The sequence below is a fragment of the Vigna umbellata genome, chromosome 8 (assembly GCF_029865625.1).
Source record: "Vigna umbellata cultivar VRB3 chromosome 8, Vumbellata_1.0, whole genome shotgun sequence".
Lineage (NCBI taxonomy): Eukaryota > Viridiplantae > Streptophyta > Magnoliopsida > Fabales > Fabaceae > Vigna > Vigna umbellata.
In genome coordinates, this window is record NC_142172.1 from 36,657,027 (window position 1) to 36,679,535 (window position 22,509).

Here is a 22,509-nt window from a genome sequence, read left to right on the forward strand (position 1 = left end):
GAAGTGTTTGTGTTGATGTGATATCAATGTTTTATGGCATGCGAGGTAATTGATTAGATTGAGAGATGTTGGACACTTGATTCTTTGTTGTGATATGATTAGAAGAATGAGTTTATTTGTGAATGATATTCCCTATATAGATAAGTTGTGAAAGTATGTGCTTATATGAATCTATTTAAAATAAATTTAGCTTATAGCATTTTTTGTGTGTGATGTTTTACAAATATAATGATCTTATATTACAAGAAAAAGAAATATTTCAGAGAGAGGATTTAAGTCGTGAGAGATCAAAGATAAATTGGAAGAAAATATTTTATATATGTATGTTAGAGATCACAAACACACAAGTGATTACAAAATAAAAGTAAAATGACTATAACACAAAATATTTATGTTGTTCAATCAAAATGACCTGCGCTCGTTACTACTATGATATTTCAAATTGATCAATAAATTAGGTTTACAATTACATGATTTATGAAAAATAAAGCAAATCAATGGGTCAGGTTCAATAACTTTGTGGGAGCTCCTCTGTTGAATTACTGAATACCATGCATATGACTCCGATAATTCAGCTTGACAGTGACAATAATTACAAATATTAATTTTAAAAATAAAGCCATAAATGATAAATGATAATTAATGTATGTGATTATTAAAAATAGTGTAAAAAGTGAAAATTTGATTTTGTTAATGAATTTATTTGCTTTAATATTTCTATCTATTCACATTTAAAATATAAATTATTTTACTACCTCACTCTAAAAGTCGTGTAAGTGTAAATAATAATTTTTCCTCTTTTTAAAATTGTATCAAATTCGATTTTATTTTAGTAGTTTTGAAACAGCTTTACTTGTTAGGATAACAAGTAGTCCACAAAGCACGTGGATCACCAAATTCAAGCCGAAACTTGCTTTCCCACGTGAAAGCAAATTTTATCTCTTTAATTAATTTTAAAAAAAAAACTAATTACCACCTACATTCGTTTTTAAGAATTGTTTATAACTGTAGTCTGAAAAATAAAAATAAAACTATAAGTCATATTTAATAATTTTATTTTTGTTAAAATATCATTAAATTTTTTTATTATCATACTTGTACTACATAGAAATTATTAATTAGGTTGCACGATATTTTCTTATTTTGAAATGATATTCATGGTAACTTGTATTTGACATTTTATTTAAAAAGTCTTATATAGACTAGAAACTTGTTAATTAGGTTGCATGATATTTTCTTATTTTGAAATGATATTCATGGTAATGTGTATTTGATATATATAAAAGGTGTAAATGTTATTTTATAAACTAATTTTGTAAGGTTGAATTATATTTAAAATTTATTTCTTAATATGATATCAAAGTTCTGAGTTTGAGTCTATCTTAACCAAATTTATTTTATGATGAGTTTATGTGCGGTTATCGAATCACCTATTAATATGCAGTCACATATTCAATATGTATATATCTCGACGTGAGGGGTGTGTTAGAAATCTCATTAAATAGAGACAATATCAATTTAAAATATATATGTGAGTACAAACATCATGTTACAAGATTATTTTATAGGATAGATTTAAAATTTACTTCTTAACACTTTTACTATTTTCTTTTATGGTAGGATATTCATGTCAATAATTAAGTAAGACTTTCACATCACGACATATAAAATTTTAGACACACTTAAGTCAAAAATGTTTAATCTTGACTAATAACAATCAAAGACTCAACTAACACAACATGTACACAAACACGATTCAGTAAAGATTATGGACAAATCATTACCTTAAGTCATATTTGAGCTTTCCTTAATCATTTGAATTGTAAATTATCTTATAAGAAAAAATATAAATAGATGAACACTTGAGATAAAAGATTAGTTTTTCTCAACTAATCTCTCTTAAAAAAAAAACTCAAATAAAACACTAACTTGAATATCAAAATATTTTTATAGATTTTATTCAAAACTAAGACCCAAATATAAAAATCAACATACAAAAATATAAAAAAATTAAACTTTAAATTTAATTTAAATATTACATAAATATTTATAAAATAAAGTTTACATAAGTTTATATGTTAAAGTTTATTTTATCTCTCAATATAAAATCTATAAAAAATCATAAACTAAACATACCATGAGAAAACAAAGAGAAGCATCACTAACGCTATGTTCGCTTGTGCGGAATTCACTGTTCAAGAGAAAAAGCGAGAGATGATTTGCGAGATTGATTGTGTTCGTTTCAGTTGATTTGCAATGATTTGCAACGATGGAATTGCGATGATTTGCGAGATCCGCTCTTGCTATTTTGGTGTGATTTGCACTGATTTTCAACAAAATATCATTTTTGTCCTCGTAACTTTCTAGAATACCATGAAAAAAATTAACACGTTAAATATATATTTACTTTGTTGGTTGTGAGCAGCAAATGAGGTCATAAGATCTAATGGTTTTTTTGTGAATTTTTTTGTTGTTTTTGCAGGTTAGAGCCATTCCGAGGAGATGAAGATCAAGAAGGGGCTTGATGTTAATGAGGTTGATGGATGAAATTGAAGAAAATAGAGGTTGAAGACGAAGAATGAAGATGCAAAAGAGGAGAAACAATGGTGGTATTCAGTTCTTGGGAACTGTATGCGGTTCCACCTCAAGTAAGAAAACTGAATGGGTATTCGGTTCCTTCGCCACTATATTCGGTTCCCCTCCTGTGAGATTCGGTTTGTTGTCGTTGTATTCGTTCCTCTCCATGGTATTCGATTCCCGCTTCCTGTGTGTATTTGCAGAAGATGGTCTGGTGAGTCGGAGCCTGAGGTTGAACTCGGCCAAGTTGAACAGATCGGGAGGAAGCTTGATGGCCGAACCGAGAGGAAGCTTGATGGCCCAACGTGGAACTCGATCAAGAAGATAAAGAAGATTGAATCTCATCCCATCCCTTCATCCTTCAATTTTTCATTCAAATTGCTTTTAAACACGATCGAACGGACCAATGAAAATTTTTCATGGGCACAAAGGCTACTTGATGCTTCTTCCAAACGAGGTTGAAGCAAAGAGATTGAACCCCCAAATTCACCTTTTGACGCTTTACCATTCTATTCTAAAATGCCATTTATATTTAAAGGCAAGGTTTTTCTCTAAACCTGAATAGAAAAGTTTGAGGTTAAATTGAATTTTAAAAATCATTGTTTAATTTTCGGTGAATGATTTATTTTTTCATAAATATTAAATTTTATTCAATAAAAAAAACATATCACTTAGTAGTAAATTAGATTAAAAAAACATTATATTTTAAAAAAATTATTTCAATTTACTAAAATTACAATTTTTTTATATTTTTAAAATTAATTTTAATAATTATTTTTTTTTCCTTTTATAAATATTTTTACAACTAAATATAACATCAACAATTATCATTTTATATTGCAACGATACCTCACTGAAGCAAGGTCATCATGAACTATTACAAATATATTTGTATGTTATTATGTTGATACTTTTTTTTAGGTCATATAATATTATAACTTCGTTTAATTATATGTTTGTTTAAAATTAATCGATATCACTTTGGTAACAAATAAATTGATACTACTTGGTAGTACATTATATTACAAACAAATACTACATTTAAAAATAAATTCATTTTACTACATTATAAATTTTATAATTTTTAAAAATTAATTTTAAAAATTATTTATAATTTTGGTCTCTTTATAAACATTTTTACAATTAACTATAACATTAATAAATAACATTTTATATTACTTTAATAACTATGGGCATTTTGGTAATCTTTAATTTCTACCAATTAAATTAATTTTTTAAATCTGTCACATCAATCAAATCCTACACTAATTCTCACAAACTTTGCTTCCAAATTTACTCTCAATTACCCACAAATCCACTCAAAAAAACAACAAAAAAATTACCCTAAAAAATCCACTCAAATCCCTTCAAATCATCTCCCCCAAATCACTACAAAAGAACAAAGCCTAATGTCGTGTTCGCTTTAAGGTATTTACTGTTGTTGATGATTTGCAATGATGGATTTCTATTGAGTTTTATGTTCGTTTTGATAAATTTGCGGGCGATGAAAAGAGTAGATTTGCGGGATGAAGTAAATTTTCAATCTTCTCTACCCAGCGCAGATTTGTAAGGAATTGTTATAAATTCCAATTTTACCCTAATGTATTTGATTGAAATAGATTCTTAGCATCAACATGAATATTAATATTAATATTAATATTAACATTAATAATATTAATATTAATATTAATAAAATAAATAATAAATAATAATATATTATTATTATTATTATTAATTTAATTTTTTACTCTTTACAAATATTTTTATAATTAAATATAATATTAATAATTATCATTTTATATTATTTTAATAACTAAGGGTATTTTGGTAATCTTCAATTTTTATCAATTAAACAAATTTTTTTTTTCACATCAATCAAATCCTATACTATTTCTCACAAACTTTACTTCCAAATCCATTTTCAATTACCCACAAATACACTCAAAAAAACAACAAAAAATTACCCTCAAATCCACTCAAATTCATTCAAATCATCTCCCCCAAATCCCTACAAAAGAACAAAGCCTAATTGTTTTAAAGGATTTATTTGACTTTATTATCTATGTCATTCATTATTTTGATTGATATTTCTCTCTTTAATTTCGTGACTATATGAGCACACGACGACAAAACGTGGTTATTGAAAAGAGCCACGAGTTTTGATTGTCAAAAACAAATCACAAATGTTTGTATTAAACTCCATGAAACATGACGAACAAAAGTATGTGGTTTCACAAGTAATAAATACTTTGGCGTGTACAAATATGAAAATTAACGTTTTCTTTCCTCCCTTTCTCACCTTCGTCCCCCTTTTCTCTCATCCCATGATAAAATAAAACAAAAACAAATACAACATTTAATGAGACTGGTTAACTTTTTATTAACGTTGTGATATGACTCCATTAAAAATAAGAGTAAAATGGATTAATACAATTTAACGTAATAATGACACTAAATGTCACATTTCTTAATAAAAACTTGATGTTATGATTACTTTTATAATTTAGAGCATATTGGGTAGAAAATAGTTTTTTCTAACCTTTTGAGTTGAGAAATATTTCTCTTATCTAATTTTTCTTTGAAAAAAGATAAAAATAACATCACTCCTAAAAAATAAATTATACGTCTAATTTTTCAGAGTGAGAAAGTGAAAATTTAAAATCTAACTAAAATGATTTTTTATTAAGAAAATACATTATATATATATATATATATATATATATATTAATATATATGATAGAAATTGTTTAGAATATATCCACGTGTTCATGAATTTTGAAAGCGTATTTGAATTACCATGATTTTATTATTAATTCTTATCTTACTATTTTATTTGCAATTTATTTGTTCTTTTCACAAGTTTTATAAACCGAACGTTAACAGAGGATTTTGTTATTTTTATGATACGTGCATATTTTCCTAAAACGAAAAAAAAAAATCACTCCCCCTAGACTTAGATTAAGTCTCATTGTCACTGTTGCTTTTGAAGAATGTTCTTCAAATTCCTTGATGTTGCAGACCTCTTGAAAAATTGTTTCTTCATGTTTTTTGTTTACATTTAATTAAATGATATTTTAAAAAGCAAATATTTGTTCATTAATTTGTCTATGGTAGGTCCTGCACTGTTTTAACGATCATTCGACACGTATAAGGGATCAGTGAAGGTTATGTTTCATGTACGGGTCATTTATATTGGCAAAGGTAAGTCAATTTACTGTACGTATGATGTGACTACTAGTGTACGTGTGATGTGATTACTAGTGTACGTGTGATGTGACTACTAGGAGACAAGATCACGCGTTTGATGCAATTAATTTTGCTTGCACAAAAACAGTTTCTAACGCGTAGTGAGAACGTGAACTATGATTTTTTTAATTTTTTAGTCCCACAATTACTCCACCCTACGTATTAATATGACGTAATCACTAAATTTAGTTAATGAGTTAAGCATAGAGAGTAATTATAAATTAATACAAAGACTATTAAGATACTATATATCGTTTTTACTTTCCTTTTAAAAATTTCATTTCCAAACCAAATACAATATCTAAGATATATTAGCCTCTTGGTACCAACCATTTCGGTTCCAGCAAATACTACTTTATTTTAAATCCTTCATACTTTAACACGATAATGAAAAAAAATTAGGTTAAATATATTTTTAATTTTTAATTTTTTTAAATTGAAATTTATTTTTATTTTTATTTTTGTTTTTAAATTTTTAAATTGAATTGATATAATTTTTATTATTTAATTATTCTATTTTTTTATATATTAAATATATTTTATATTAATGTTTGAGTTGTTTATATTATTTGATATGTTTTTGTTTTAATGTTAACTAAAACCACTTTTGATAAATTAAAATAATTTGATTAAAATGATTATATTAATTTATTTTTAAAATTTGAAAATAAAAATATATCAAATTTTACACAATAAAAAGTTTCAATTTTGTATCAACATTAATAAATTTAAAACATATTTAAGCTTTTAAAAGTTTAACCACGATAAAGATTGTTCTAAATCTTCCCCAATTTGTCAGAAAAATCTAAAGGGCCTATTGTTAAATTAGTTTCTTAATTAAAGGTTTTAATGCATTGAATATATTAGTTTGTTCTTAATAAAAAGTACTTTTAGAGAAAACAATGTATGCATTGCATGTCTAAAAAGTTTTATCAGATTATTATAATCTGTCATATATAGTAAATTTGTTAATTTTACAATAACGCTCTTTAAAATATTATGGTAATCATAAATTTGACTGGTTTACCTATCAGTCTATAAAATAGTAAATCATATTAAGAAAGTTTAAGTTTTTGTTTTACAGCAAACAAAATTGTGAGATAAATACAAACCCTTTCGTGTTTATCATTTAACCTTTACTCTGAGTTTAAGTTTGATGAATAAAAAACTTATAACATCAAAGAAATCGTTTTTTATATAATTGTGGAATATTTATCATAAAAATATAAAGTTTAATAAAAAAAGTTATACACGAATTAAAAAAATATAATTATAAAAATGTTTTAATCAATAGGGTGACATCTTAATTTGTAGGCTTATTATTGTATTTAGGAAAAAATTATCTGATATCTCCTTCAAATTATCTTCCGATTATATTAGGAATAGTGGACGGAGTTAACTAATTAATTATTTAATGGCAAGAACCTACGCACGCTGCAACGTCGCCATCGTGTCTACACTGTGGAATAGACATGTAATGTGCATTATTATGTTGAAGTTGTACTAAAACAATGCATTTAATATGAGCTTTCGGAATTTTCCTCCAAAACTCCAATCATTATTTTTCACGTGTCTATTATTCCACATTAGGTAAATGCCTTCTTTTTTAAACTCATTGCACACATGCCATTTTTCTACTCAATCTGCCTGTAAACACTAATTTCAAATCCCTATTTCTAATTTACTGCGCCACGCTTCTCATCACTAATCTTTTCTTACTGTATATGTTAACCCCCAACGTCTATGATATACATGTTCTTTTTAAAAGTATGTTTTTTAAACAGATAACGAACAAAAATGTATAAGTAACTTAAACTAGTTTGGTTCATTATTTTATTACATTTTTTTATCGTAGTTTATATATATATATATATATATATATATAATATATATATTATATATATTCTCTAAATTCACTTTTAAGATTCTGATATAAGAATGTTATTATTAGGTACTTAGTTTTAGTTTTAAATAAAATAAGTTAATTAAGTTACATTAATCTGTATTGGATTACATGTATCATATGGTTTGAGTTGTATACAGTTATGGTGTATTGTTATTTAATTTGGATATACTATTTTAAGGATTAAATATATTTTTATTTTTTAAACTTTGACATAAAATTGATTATTTTAAATATTGATATATTTTAGTTTTTAAACTTAAAACAAAAAATGAATATAATTTTTTTTATTAATATTAAACTTTTTTAACGTGTCAAATATTTTATGTTAACATTTAAATTGTTTGTATCATTTGACTTGTTCTTATATAAAAAATTATTAATGTAATTAAGTTAAAAGTATTATTTTTATTTTTTAAATTTTGGGAATAAAGTATACCTGTTTCAAATAGGAAGCAATTTGAATTTGTCATTTCTATAAAGATATTTAACTTTTAATTTAATTGAAATTAAGTTATAAAAACCATCGAGATATATACTTGGTGTTTTGGATGGTTAAAAAAGTGAAAAAAAAAATTAAAATAATGGTGATCGAAATCATATTTGAAACCTAAAACGGTGTAAATTTAAATTGATAAATGTGAACTTTCAAGTAAGGAAGTATATCGTTAAATTTATGGCTTTAGAATTAAGCAAAAGATATGTTTAAACAATCTTTTTCTTCTAAGCCAATTAATGCTCAATCACTATGGTCAAAAGATCAACATCATACTCAGCAAACTCAGGAAGCAGATCACGCTCAGACAAGTTACCAACTAAACTAATCTTCTGTGCCTTTAATTATTTTCTCACGTTTTGCCTTATAGCTAATATTTGCTTTTGATTTTTTCCGAATAAAAAAAGGTGCTTTTGATTCAAACCTATATAACTGATGTAATAAAAGACATGGAGTAGTGAATGACACACTAACTAGAGGATTTTTCTGTATTGTTTCAGATGAGGCAGAATATTATCGCAAGCTTAAAAGGCTTTTCCAAAGTCCCACTGAAATAATTGAAGTGTTAAAGTTTATGATTTTCAACAAGATGCTCCTCAGCCTCTGTTTCATGGCGCTACCAAGACCACGGTTCGTTATTTCTTGTTTAGGTTATACTTTTTGTTTAAAAATAAGAATGCACTTTAAGGCACATTTTAAATTTTTAAGACGTAAAATAAAGATAAAAAAGGTCCCTTTTATAACTCCTCTATCTACCATTCATTTAAAACAACTGGAAATTTGTCCATGACAAAGAAAGAAAATGATTGTGACATTTTTGCTAAGTCAATATTGTGCTCTCTAAGTAATAATAGGATCAAAGAAGGGTAATTTGGACCACCAAAACCTCAGGCTGAAATGCATAACATCGGACAACCTATAGAAAGGACAAAACTATCTCTTAAAAGATAAGGACGATTATTACTCCTCTGATAACAAACACTCATGATTTTCTGATTTCTCAATAGCCTCCTTCAATTCTTTTTGGTCTTCTATTCTTGAGGGTGCTAAAATCATTTCTTGCCAAATGGAACCGGGTTCCATGATGATGTTTGATTCCTTGTAGAGATTATAAATGCAATTCGCTTCAACATTTAAATTGGCTATCCTCTCCATGCATTTAAAATGTTGAGGATGCACCAGTAAATCTTCACCACCATCTTTCCAACCTATTAGCTACAATATATTCCAAAAGTTATTTTAATGACATGGGACAATAAAACAAAATTTTCATAATGTAATTAAAATTGTTAAAATTTACCTTTGGTGGATGATCAATCGCATTTGTAAAATAAAGTCTAGCATTATCTACAAGCTCACAGTAGTCTGGAAATGCACGGGCAAAATTTTGGTGAGATTTTAGTTGTGCACTCACCCTGACTGCTCTTCCTGTTACAACAACTCTCCTGTAAAAATTCCAATGTGAAAGGTTAATTGTTAAATTTACAAAATCAATTAGTTAATTAGTAACTTAGTATGCATGTATACCTGATGGCTCTAACAATTGCAATGTAACTGTCACAAACCGCACCCACTAACTCAATCCTATAAGGTTGTCGAGTGCTTGTTTTCCCGGTAGAAGTTTCCCCCTGTTCATCTGTAATCTCTTCCCAATATTTCTCATCAGCCGTCCCATCATCATTTGTGTGATAGCCTCTTCCAATTCTATATCTGCATCTATGAACATTTCTGGCCATTGCAATGGTCTGTCGTACAAATGGTTCCCATGACATGGTACCATCCATAATTACATCTCGACCTTCATTTAATGCAGTCACGAGGAGGGATTCTGCAGCACGAGTGGAATTCTCATGTACCTGTTCAGATTTTTGATAAACATAGAACGGCCATTAGTTATAAATAAGAAACAAGGATCTTGTTAAAATGTAAACCAAAACTACATAACGACTTTAACTGTCTAATGACAGTTCTCCTACTCTGTACATGATAGGTTTCCAATAGGGAAAACTAATCAAGAACACTCTTCACACAAGCAACAGAGAAAAACAGAAGAGAAAAAGAATAGTATCGTGTATTATTCACAAAGAATTGAATACACAGAGATGATACAAGAGGCTTAACCCTCCTCCACAGGACTTAACCTGTTAACCAACTAACTGTCAACAAACGTACCACATCCAACTAACCAACTCCTATTTATACTAACACCTCATCAGTACCCTTAACTGTGCGAATGTTAATTACCCACAGCTAACCTCTCTGACTCACCCTCCTATTTCTCCTCTCATGTACAATCCACCCTGTTTATCCTTATTTCTATCAGTACATATATGGGCTTCTTTATTAATGAGAAATATATCGTTTTTCTCTATTATCTGCGTTACTCTTTTCTTCGCCATCTCTCTCCTTTCCCATAACTTTCTACAGCACCAACACTTAAGTTAAAAAAAATATATAATTACAACCTGAAAGTCTTCACATAGAAGCATACCGATTCAGAAATTTTTAGCTGTTCCATATAATCAAAAGGTCGGTGTTCTGTATTAATGCTCTTATATACTCCATCTGCGTGTTTAAAGGCATCTGCTTCAACAATCACATGATTCGTAGCTACTTGTAACCAAAATGCTCTGCAAAACCATTGTATAATTATAAATAATCAAATTTATAAAGTAAAGCCAGCATAAATAATCTTATTTAAATTTATAAAGTCAAGTTGTAAGAAAAAAATATTTTCATAGTTGAATATTAAATAATAAATTCTATCTACAATGTTGTAGTTCTCACCGCTAACAGATTTTATACTATAACAAAAGAGTCACTACATGCGTAAAGAAAATTATTCAGTAATACAACTGTTTGCTTTATATGTTATGGGTGGACTGGTAGGTATTAATAGATGACTGTATTTATGGATAAAAATTGAAGGATGCAAGAAGCAACTGCATTAGTGAATTGTATTTACAATGATGTAATTCTTACCTATGCTTAATGCTATAGTATAATAAAGCATCAAGTCTAAAAAAACCATTTATTTTTTATATGCTATAGATGGAAATTTTATAAAACAAACAATTTTATAATAGGTCGAGAGGGTTACTCTTTAAGAATTGCATCACGAATGGTGCTTTTTCCCGCACCCATGCCTCCTCCCATTAAGAGGAGTACAGGACTTCTGTTTACCGGTATCATTTCTTGACCATGCAGTGCTTTCATTTCTTCTATCAACGTTGAAAATATTCTGGTCATTTTCAACTCCTTTGATAATCTTTTGAATCTTTCTTCTCTGCCAAAGTATTAGGTACAACAAATATTTAAATAAATAATAATGCATTTCTCACATATTTAGAAGAAATTTATGTTCTTAAAATTTCAAAAACTTAATAAAAATGGTAAGGATTAAAGAAAATAAAATTTTACCTTGTAGCTGTCAATGCTATTTCTCTTAGCTTTGTCGTCGTCGAGGAAGACTCCGGGTTTATAGCCTGCAATCAACCAATAAAAAAATGGAATCATTAATATAGTAAGTTGAAAAGATAAGCATGAAAAGAATATGATGCTTTACTGTACTAGGAAAGCTAACATGAAATTTTTTTTAAAAAGTAAGAAAAATAAATGAGATTTCTACTTTATTAACGACAGTTGCAACTTCATCCCAGTTGAAGGAAAAATAACTCAGAATACATCTCTCGAATTCATGCTCCAGCTTTGTATACAGATGATCTACGTTATCTATGTTGCCATTGAAAATATACTCATACATTCTCTCATCGTATCCTTCAGATTTTTTCAAATACTGTTGAAGTAGTAGGCACAAGAATGGAACTTTTACAGGATCTTCAAATCCCAGCTGTCTTACTGCAAGCAAATGAATAACACATCATATAAAAAAAATAGCCAAAACATGTAGGGTAAAGGAATTCAAAACCCAAAACAAACTTACCAACATAGTGAGGGAAGCCTTCTATCATTTTGGATTTCTTTAGAGGAATGATCTTCTCGTTGTTGTTTTGTTCTTTCACCACTCTAGACTTGTTGTTTTGTTCTTTAGCCACTCTGGACCAGATTTGTTCTTTCACTCTGGACCAGTACGTGAAAGACAATGTGGTAGCAATTAAACCAGCGGAAACAGTGAGAACATGTGACGACTTCATTTCCAGAACTGCCTCGTTAGACTGTCTTTTAGTAGCTTAAAAGAGAACAAACTTGGTCTCCATTAATATAGCATAAGAAAATAAAGAATTAAAAATAAAATCTGTTTAAAGAAAATAAGAAAATGAAACCAAGTCAGACTTATGACTACAATCTATTACATCCTAAAACTCAAAGGAAACGAAAAAGTGCAGAAACAGTACCTAATTAATTTCTAATCATTGCAGCAAAATTTAAAAGCATAACCTAAACTACTTTCAATCAAAACGAACACTTAAACATTTCATCAACTCATAACAATGTAAGAAACTAAGCAGAATTAATACAAGAAATATAAAAGCAACATGTTCAAACTAAAATTGAAGTAAACACCTAAAATCTAAATGCAAAATCAAATATTAGCACTAAATCACAAGCTATCAAATTGCACAAAACTAATTTCCAAAACAGCAGAAATCAAAACAATGGAAACTATCATTATCTAAACCATTTAACAATCTAAAATCACAACTGAAACAATAGAAAGCGTAAAAATAGAATTCCAAAAGAGAACCAGAATGTAAACGAGAACAGAACAAAGTGCACGAAATTAAAATTCATTGAAATGAAATGGAAGAAAAGCACGACCGAGACTACCACGGGCGCTCACCACCGTTATCGCTCGAGCAGAGTCCAAGATTACAGCAGAAACTACTCTAAAAAAACCTCAGAAAAAACCTAATCTCGCGATATCTCTCTATACCCTACTCTACTCACCACTGTCTAACACTGCACATTCACTACCCAGCACACACTGGTTAGAGAGAAAGCCCAACACAGAGAAAAGAAAAATGGAAAAAGCAGTTTGGCGCGCTACCGAAACAGCCCCTTTAGATTTTGTTTTTATTTAAAATTTTGATAATTTTTGTCTCTAAATTTTAAAATTAAAGCGATATAACTTTTTTAATTTAATTATGTTAGTTTTTATGTATTAAATAATATTTTATATTATTATTTAAATTGTTTATTGTTTATTCTGTTTTAGTTGGAAACATTTTTTTATAAATAAAAAATGTTTAAAATAATTTGATTAAAATAATTATATTTATTTATTTATAAAATTTAGAGATTAAAATATAACAAATTTTACATAATAATAAATTTTAGTTTTGCATCAAAATTAATAAATTAAAAACATATTTAATCTTTTAAAAGTTTAACTATTTTGATAAACATTATTCTAAATCTTCTCCAATTTGTCAGGAAAATCTAAAGGCGTTATTGTTAAATCAGTTTATTAATTATAAAGGTTTTAATGCGTTGAATATATTAGTTTGTTCTTAATAGAAGTACTTTTAGAGAAAAAATGTATGCATTGCCAGTTTAAATAATTTTATCAGATTATTATACTTTTGGCTCCTCGCTCAGTATCAACCCACAGACCCTCTTGCCAAATCGGTGGCTATTCTGAAGCGTGTGCCATTGCTCACAAGGCCCGCAGCTCTTCAGAAGCATAGCCAAGCCATTACTGAGGTCAACAATTTGGTGAAAGCAACTCTGCAAGTGATTGAGGTAATCTTTGAGCTGGAGAAGCTTACCAGTTACGACATAAAGGATGTACCTGCTTTAGGGCTTGCAATAGAGCAAATCCCTGTTGATGGTCACTGGGTCATCATCACCATCGTCTCTGTAGTTACTCAGATTGATGGTCTCATCACTGAATCGTAAGTTACCTTCTTCTTACTTAATGCTTAATCGTTTCCTACATGTACAACTTCCTTATTATTTTAATGAATGTATAATTTATTGATTGTTTAAGAGAGGACAAACACGAACTGTCTCACTATGGTCAAAAGATCAACATCATACTCAGCAAACTCAGGAAGCAGATCACGCTCTGTAGACAGCAGATAGGTTAGCAACTAAACTAATCTTCTGTGCCTTTAATTATTTTCTCACGTTTTGCCTTATAGCTAATATTTGCTTTTGATTTTTTCCGAAAAAAATGTGCTTTTGATTCAAACCTATATAACTGATGTAGTAAAAGGCAAGGAGTAGTGAATGACACACTAACTAGAGGATTTTTCTGTATTGTTTCAGATGAGGCGGAGTATCATCGCAAGCTTAAAAGGCTTTTCCAAAGTCCCACTGAAATAATTGAAGTGTTAAAGGTTCTGATTTTCAACAAGGATGCTCCTCAGCCTCTGTTTCATGGCGCTACCAAGACCACGGTTCGTTATTTCTTGTTTAGGTTATACTTGGTTATAAATAAGAACGCACTTTAAGGCACATTTTTAATTTTCAAGACATAAAATAAAGAAAAAAAAGGTACTTTTTATAACTCCTCTATCTACCATTCATTTAAAACAAGTGGAAATTTGTCCATCAGAAAGAAAGAAAATGATTGTGACATTTTTGCTTAAGGCAATATTGTGCTCTCTAATAGGATCAAAGAAGGGTAATTTGGACCACCATAATCAGGCTGAAATGCATAAAATCGTACAAACTATAGAAAGGGACACAACTATCTCTTAAGATGGAGACCAAAATTACATAAATATATATATATATATATATATATATATATATAAGTATCAAAATTTATATGAAATGTTTTTTTTTCAAATGATCTAACTTATTGACAATATATTTACATTAAATATGTTAAATACTTTAAAAAAATACTTAATTAATTAGAAGTCCCTAATAAATTTTGGACATTTTTAATGAAGTCTTATTTGATATTTTATTTGCCTATTAAATATTCACATTTTTTTCTATTTCTTAATTGAATTATTACTGTTTAATTTGTTTGTTAATTTGTGAGGTAACTGTTATTTTGTCCTAATCATTTTGATTTCTTAACTCCAGCTTTAAGAAAAAAAATATAAAATTATATAGTTAATATAAAATGATATTGTTAATGTAATGTTTTTTTATTGTTTTCATAATAAAATATATTACCAATAACGATCACATTAATGATGGAGACTCTTACAATCCTTTGATAACATAGATAATGATATAGAGATTGATTATGTGGATAATGGAGAGAGCATGTCTTATTATTCCTTATAAGTTTGTAGTAAAAGTCTTAAGTCACTTGTTTTATAACAACACTATCCTTTTTATATTAATAATAAAATCTTCCATTTATTAACCCAAAAACAAATATATATGACGTCATCCAAAATAACAACCACATCAATTAATAAGGAAAAAGTTAAAAATAAATCAATTAAAAAGTATTTTTTAAAATATATCAATAAAATTTAATAGAAATTCAACCAAAAATATCAAAATGTATAATCTAATTGAAACTTAATTAAGCATTTCAAAAAGAAATATTTAGAGACAATTCTATCAATTTCACATATAAGTGAATTTATAAGAAAATTTGGTATATTTCTTAACCATTATGTAAATACTAAATTATTTCCTAGGACAATAACAGTCAGGATCCCGTGGTCCCAGTACGAAACCACGACTATTTTAAAAAAGAATAATATAAATATATTGGTAATGGACATCCGTTTCCTTCTTATATTTACATGCAAAAAAATAAAAGAAAAAAAAAATTTACGCATTATGAAGCGATGCTTTAAAGTATTAATGATTTACGCATATTATAGTTCCTAATGATGATTCATTTGTTGCTTGGTAGGTGGAGATGACGGTGCTAAAAAAGAAGAACGTGTACCTGTTTATTTCTTCCCTAGACATCACGGAAGAAGAGATTTCAGTACTACGACCTGTTTATGATTCGATTAAAACTAAGGAGAATTATAAGATTGTGTGGATTCCTATTGTGGAGGCATGGACCGAGCTGCTGCGCAAGAAATTTGAGGTTTTGAAAAGCAAGATGCCATGGTACGTGGTGCAGTACTCTGGAATCATAGCTGGATACAAGTAGATTAAGGAGGAATGGCACTTCAAAAAGAATCCTATGGTTGTGGTGTTAAGCACTCAAGGGAAGGTGCAACACTCCAACGCATTCCATTTGATTCAGGCTCATGGAACCAGGGCTTTCCCGTTTACAACTTTCAGTGAACAACAAATAAACAACAAAATCAATTGGGTTGGCTCTGTAGTAGGCAACATTCATCCCATCATAAACGGCTGGGTAAAATATATTCATTTCTCACAAAAGTACAAGATTTTATCATAATTCAACAGTATTTGTTTAAACTGTGATGTGATGTACGATACTTGTATGAACAGGTGGAAGGGCGGAAATACATTTTGTTCTATGGAGGGAAGGACAAAGAATGGATCCAACAGTTCAATAAGTACGCGAGTGCCCTTGCAAACGATGTGGCTGTAAAGGAGGCAAAGATTTCCATAGAGTTGTTTTGTGTGGAAAAGGAAGACAAAAGCCTGGCGAAGCGGTTTTGGAGTGGCATAGAGAGTTTGTTTGTGACTAAAGTTCAGAAGCCAGTTGATGCAGTGACCCAAGAAGTTCAAAAGATGCTTTCCTACAAGAATGAAAGCGGTTGGGCTCTCCTCAGTAAAGGGCCATCTGTGGTGACGAGTGCATGGAATCGCAGTCTTGAAGACAGTGGCGGAGTTTGAGAAATGGAAAGAAGGCATAAAAAAGGACTTTGGGTTATCCTTCAAAGAGTACCATGCGAAGATTGCGGCCACCACTCACCGTTGCTCACACCTTGAGATTCCTAATGTTGCAGGAAAGTTACCAGAGACCATCAAGTGCCCAGATTGTCCTAGGGTTATGGAGATTTATCATCCAGCTATAAGTGCTGCCACAATGAGAATACCGCCAATGCCATACAATAGATTCAATGGGACTGCCTTGTTTTGTCAACGTGAGAGAGAGAGAGTGTGTGTATGAATAAGAGGCTTGCCTCACCTGATCCGTCTATCCTTTAGGATAACGTCCTACTTTCTCTATTAAAATAAAGATCTCTCTCTGTATCAAGATAAAAAAAAAAGTGTCTTAAGTTATGCTTTCTATGGAGCTTAATCATATCTTGCATTCAATTAAGTCTCCTATATTATTGTATTGCTGTGTTCCATCCATGATTGTGATTTTGTCTGTAATACAAATTTCCTGTCATTATTTTCATGATATTCTTGGAACACATTATATTCTTTTCATACAAATAATTTTTATATGTACAAAAGAAAAATAAAATAAAAAACAACCGAAGAGAAATGAATATAAAAAATTTATATGTCAAAATATCGTTATTCATTTTTCTTTGTGATGACTTCATTTACTTTTAGAGGAATGATAACAAAAATTACTTACTTTAACACCACTTTTTACTTTTTTTTTATAAAGTAATGATACCATAATACATTTATTTAACACAGATTACAAGGATAAAATAATAAAAGAAGTATAAATTTTTGTATTGTTTTAAAAAAGAAAAAAATAAAAAGTAAATAAAGATAGTGTCAAATTAATGTAAAATTTAGGTGTGTTAAATAATTTAGTATTTTTCATGAATGAATGTTTAGAGTTTAAGGATTTTTCTTTGGCTGTATGTAACTATCATTATTATTTTATTCTTATATTATGTTGTCAAATAAATATAATGGACCTCAAAATATCATTACCCTATATACTACTTTTTACTTTTCTTTCATAATATAATTTTTTATAACTATTTTACCTCTGTATTAATTGTCAGATAATTGTTAAATGGTATGAAATAATTTTTTTCTTTCTTTTTTTTTTTCATTCCTGCACTTGACTATCTAGCATTTTTTCCATATTTTGTTTGAGCTTGTTTAATATTGGTAGACTCCTTTCTTTTTCAACTGTTCACCAACACTACAGTGTTTTAGGACTAAACAAACATCATCAATAATAAATGCTTAACTTTTCTTGTTTTATTGAATTGGCAACCATGACTTGCTATTATGTATGTTATATTTAGTAAAACATCGGTCAACTTTTGTATAAGAATTGTTGATTTTTAGCTTTGTTTAGAAATATAATGGTAGTGATGTATTATTAATTAAAACGAATTCTTACTATTATCATTAATATGTTTATTTTTTAAGCAAAAGTATTTAGTTTAAAATGAAAGACCAATTTTTTTTAGACTATCCATCGTTCAATTAATCATAACGTCTCTCTATTAGTTAGTTAGCTAACACGTATGTAAGATAAATTTAGGAACAAGATTTTATCAAAATATAAACATTAATTGGGAGGATATATTTTTATTTAAATACTAAATATTTAAAATTTTATTGAGATTTATTTTAAAGAGTTGTTTTTTATATTAAAAATGTTATTGTGGAAAATAATGAAATTACCATATACTAAGTTGTATATTTTATTAATTAGATATCTTTTTATTATTATTATAATATCTTAATTATTTATATAAATTTTAAGAGAAAAAATATAAAATATAATTAAATAATTTATACTTCTGCATATGAAGTATATGTTTCTTCTATTTTTTTATTTATACGAAGGCGCATTACTTAAATTTGGGATAAAATAAAATTTTCTTGATATGTTAAGTCAAAGAACTTATAACTCAATATTATTTCTTGAATTAATGTTATTGAATAAAAGTTATAATGAGATATACCAGTAATTTAGTATACTCTGTAGCTTTTTTTTTCTTTCTAAAATGAATTTAAAAATAAAATTTAAAATGAGGTAATTATCACTGTAAGAAAATAATTGAATGCAGAAACAAAAAAAATAATTAGACACTATATTCATTAATTTAGATATTATTTTATAAATTAAATGTTATTAGTATTTAAAATGGTCTTTATAAATAAAAGATTATAATTTATTTATGAATTATAATCTAAATTGATCTCTAATATTAATTATCATAATTTTATTTAACAAAAAATTAGTGTTTAAATTAATTAGAAATCAATTTAAAATCAAGAATAATAAAGAGTTAAAATCTTTAAAATTATTAATTATTTTAATCTCTAAAATTATTTATTATTTAATGATTTTTTTTAGTTAAATTTTACATTCATAAGGTTTCACTCTCATCTGAGTCTGCATGTATTTGACTTTTTCTTTAAAATTTCAGTGACTCTAGAACATTTGTACTGTTGATAATGCTCAACTTACTGGTAACTTTAGGGTTTCTGTAACGCCCCCCCAGCAGCCTACAGGGAATGTCGACTGTCCCCACAGATCACCACGTGGCTTTCCAGTGTGTTTTGTCCTCACTCGCACACTTTCCGGGAAAACTTCCCAGAAGGTCACCCATCCCTAAATTGCTCCAGGCTAAGCACGCTTAACCATGGAGTTCTTATGGGTCAGGCTACCGAAAAGCAAATGCATTTTGGTGATATGAGTAGCCCAATCAATTCCTTTAAGCTATCTTTCAACCGTATAGTCCCATACCTATACAGTCTCCAGATCCCTCTCATTCCGGTGTATGTCCGATTCGTCCATGTACCCCTTCCACTCGAAGCCTGCCAGGAGTCGCACTCCCCGCCCTCGTCAGTGCCCGGGCGTCACAGTTTCCATCACTCACCATTAACACCTCCATTGTCTCTTGTCAAATTGATTGTGTTGAGAATCTAAGTGTGAGTTTAAGTCCTACGTGGATAGAAATAAGAAAGTAGAACATTATATAAAGATGAAAGACTCATTAATCTATTGTATTAAGATTTTGGGCAGAGAGTGATGTCAATATCTTATATGGTTGGACTCATATTTCATTTGGTATTGTGTCTCCTAGATAAATCTACTCCTTGATAGACCCAACATGTCTTCACTCGTGTCCTCCTTGCCCATGTTCTTCTCCAAATTGATTTTATTCATTTTGTTATCAAAACCCTAATTTAAGTATTGGTATATATTAATGCTTTATAAGTCACAAATAGAGTGAAGTAATAGAAATATGAATTGGATTTGAGAGAGTGTCAGAAAATCAAATGTGTTTTTAAGTTTCACATCACAAATATAGTGAAGTAATAGAAATATGGATTGAATTTGAGAGTATTGAAAAATTAAATGTGTTTTTAAGTTTCACGTAAAGTAACGTGAAAAAATGAATTCCATATAATATATATATATATATATATATATATATATATATATATATATATATATATATATATATATATAAGATTCATAAACTTGTTTGTCTTAAAAGTTTAAGTTAGACTAATTGTATTGTTTATTTAGTGAACTTTCTCTCTATAAAATATCAAAATTAATGGATAGTTTTAGTGAGTGACTCATACAAATATAATATAAATATTTTATATTGAAAATATTTTTAACAAGAGACACCATAAATTTATTTTATAAAATTTTGAGTTAGAAACAGTGTAAATCCATTAAGTAGATTGGATTCAGATTTTGTGTTGATCATCCAATGAACCCCTCTCTAAAGTCCCATAAGTTTGAGTATTAGGTCCAGCTTTTTGATGGAATAATCCCTAAACGCTATGTTTTGTTTGGAGCAAATAGAATAAAAAAGAAAACACTTTTGTATGAAATTGAGAAAATATTAACTTAGTTTGGTCAAAGAAAATATTAACATAGTTTGAGAAAATAGAATAATTAAAAATTTTATTTTTAAATTAAAAAAATTCTAAAATACATTTTAAATAATATTTTATGATTTAAAATTTTTCATCATTGTTAAATTATAATAAAATATGATATATTTTGTATTGTCAAAATATAATAAAATATTGTAAAATATGATTAAATTTTATAGCGATTTTCAACTTATATTAATTTTTTATTTTCTACCAACAACATTAACATTTCTCACAAACTACTTTTAATATATGAAATTTTGAAAATTATTTTTAATTGTTAAAAACTTTATTTGTGACAGTAATTTTAATATTTACAAATATAATAACTTTTGTAGTGATTAGAGATGATAATGAGTCAGACACGCAGATAGTGTTTAAAAAATATATTAGAATATTTTAAAATTCACATGTGTATGCGAATATCAACAAATATTTAAAATATATATTTTATAAAGAAAAAATTTAAATAAAATTACAAACAAAAAATATATATATAATATAATATAAATTAAAATTTAATTTTAATTAAATTTAACCAAATAAAATATAAATTAATTTTAATTTTAATTAAATTTAACTTAATAAAATATAAATTAAATTAAATTAACAAAAGAAATGTTCCTATCTATGATAAAAAAATTTATTAAGTTGAAATTGTGTCGTCTAGATATTGTATGCAGCTCGAAGGTTTACTTTTAAATATTTAGTACAATGTTATATCAAAATACTAATAAAATATAAAATACTTATCTTTTCTAAATTTATTTAATAAATCCTTAATTATTTAAAAAGATAATAATAAAAATATCAATAAAAGATAAAAATAAACAAAATAAAAATTATGATAATATCAAGCATAGACTAATATATGTGAAATTTGTTCAAGCCAATGAACTTAGAACGTAAAAACGATGATAACCACAAATCTTGATGAATGATTTAGACGAAGAATAGAAAGATATGACCATTAACACAAATATGAATGATAAAAAGTGGTTATATGAGATCCAACAAACTTAACTTTAATGACAGAAGTTAGAGTATAATACATTAGAGACTATTTGATCTTCATTAAAAGGGAATGAATAGATTATTAGTTTTTTTCTTTTTTTTGTTTTATCAGCAAAGAGATTATTAGTGAGTTATGTATGATGGAAGAAGAGAACACAACACCATTGTTTGAAAGCTATTGGAAAAGGAACCCAAAGGTGAGAATAGGAAACAAATTAACAAGAGTCACTAGTTTAGCAAATGGTTTTCACACTAATTTTTTTCAACATTATACTTTAGTTTCTCAATCAACATATATTCAGATGAGATAAAGAAATGAAGCTTTTGGCTTTGGTTTTTAATAGTAACATGTATTTTCAAGATAGACTTTTATTGTTTTCACAATCGAAACCAAAAGCAATTAAAAAAAGATTGAAATAAAAAAGAAAAACTTGTGGTAGAGAATATGCTTCAGTTATTTTCAAAGCCTATTATTCATTACATACTTTGGTTTTTGCTATAACCAAAACTTATTCTATAAGTTTTTTAAATTGTTTTTTTTTCTGTCCAGATTTTGAATTTAGACAAAACTAAAACAATAAGAAAAATCCAAACGTAAACCAAACATATCAAAAATATATTAACAACATAG

The 22,509-nt window shown here is 27.7% G+C and overlaps 1 protein-coding gene and 1 pseudogene across 2 annotated transcripts; one reads left to right on the forward strand and one right to left on the reverse strand.

Annotated features, from left to right (window-relative positions):
• Positions 1–8,938: 8,938 nt before the first annotated feature.
• On the reverse strand, positions 8,939–13,211 carry LOC124827421 (calmodulin calcium-dependent NAD kinase-like). Of its 2 annotated transcripts, none has more exons than XM_088095998.1 (9): positions 13,024–13,211; positions 12,166–12,401; positions 11,851–12,080; positions 11,643–11,707; positions 11,323–11,508; positions 10,714–10,852; positions 9,750–10,078; positions 9,523–9,667; positions 8,939–9,437 (listed from the first exon to the last, which is right to left on the reverse strand). In XM_088095998.1, the coding sequence occupies exons 2-9, from the start codon at positions 12,374–12,376 to the stop codon at positions 9,183–9,185; spliced, it is 1,560 nt and encodes a 519-aa protein (XP_087952124.1). In that variant the 5' UTR covers positions 12,377–12,401; positions 13,024–13,211; the 3' UTR covers positions 8,939–9,182. The 2 variants fall into 2 exon arrangements, with proteins under 2 accessions (XP_087952124.1, XP_087952123.1); XM_088095997.1 differs by having other exon boundaries at positions 12,166–12,411.
• On the forward strand, positions 12,518–17,147 carry LOC148194606 (protein SIEVE ELEMENT OCCLUSION B-like; annotated as a pseudogene).
• Positions 17,148–22,509: the final 5,362 nt, after the last annotated feature.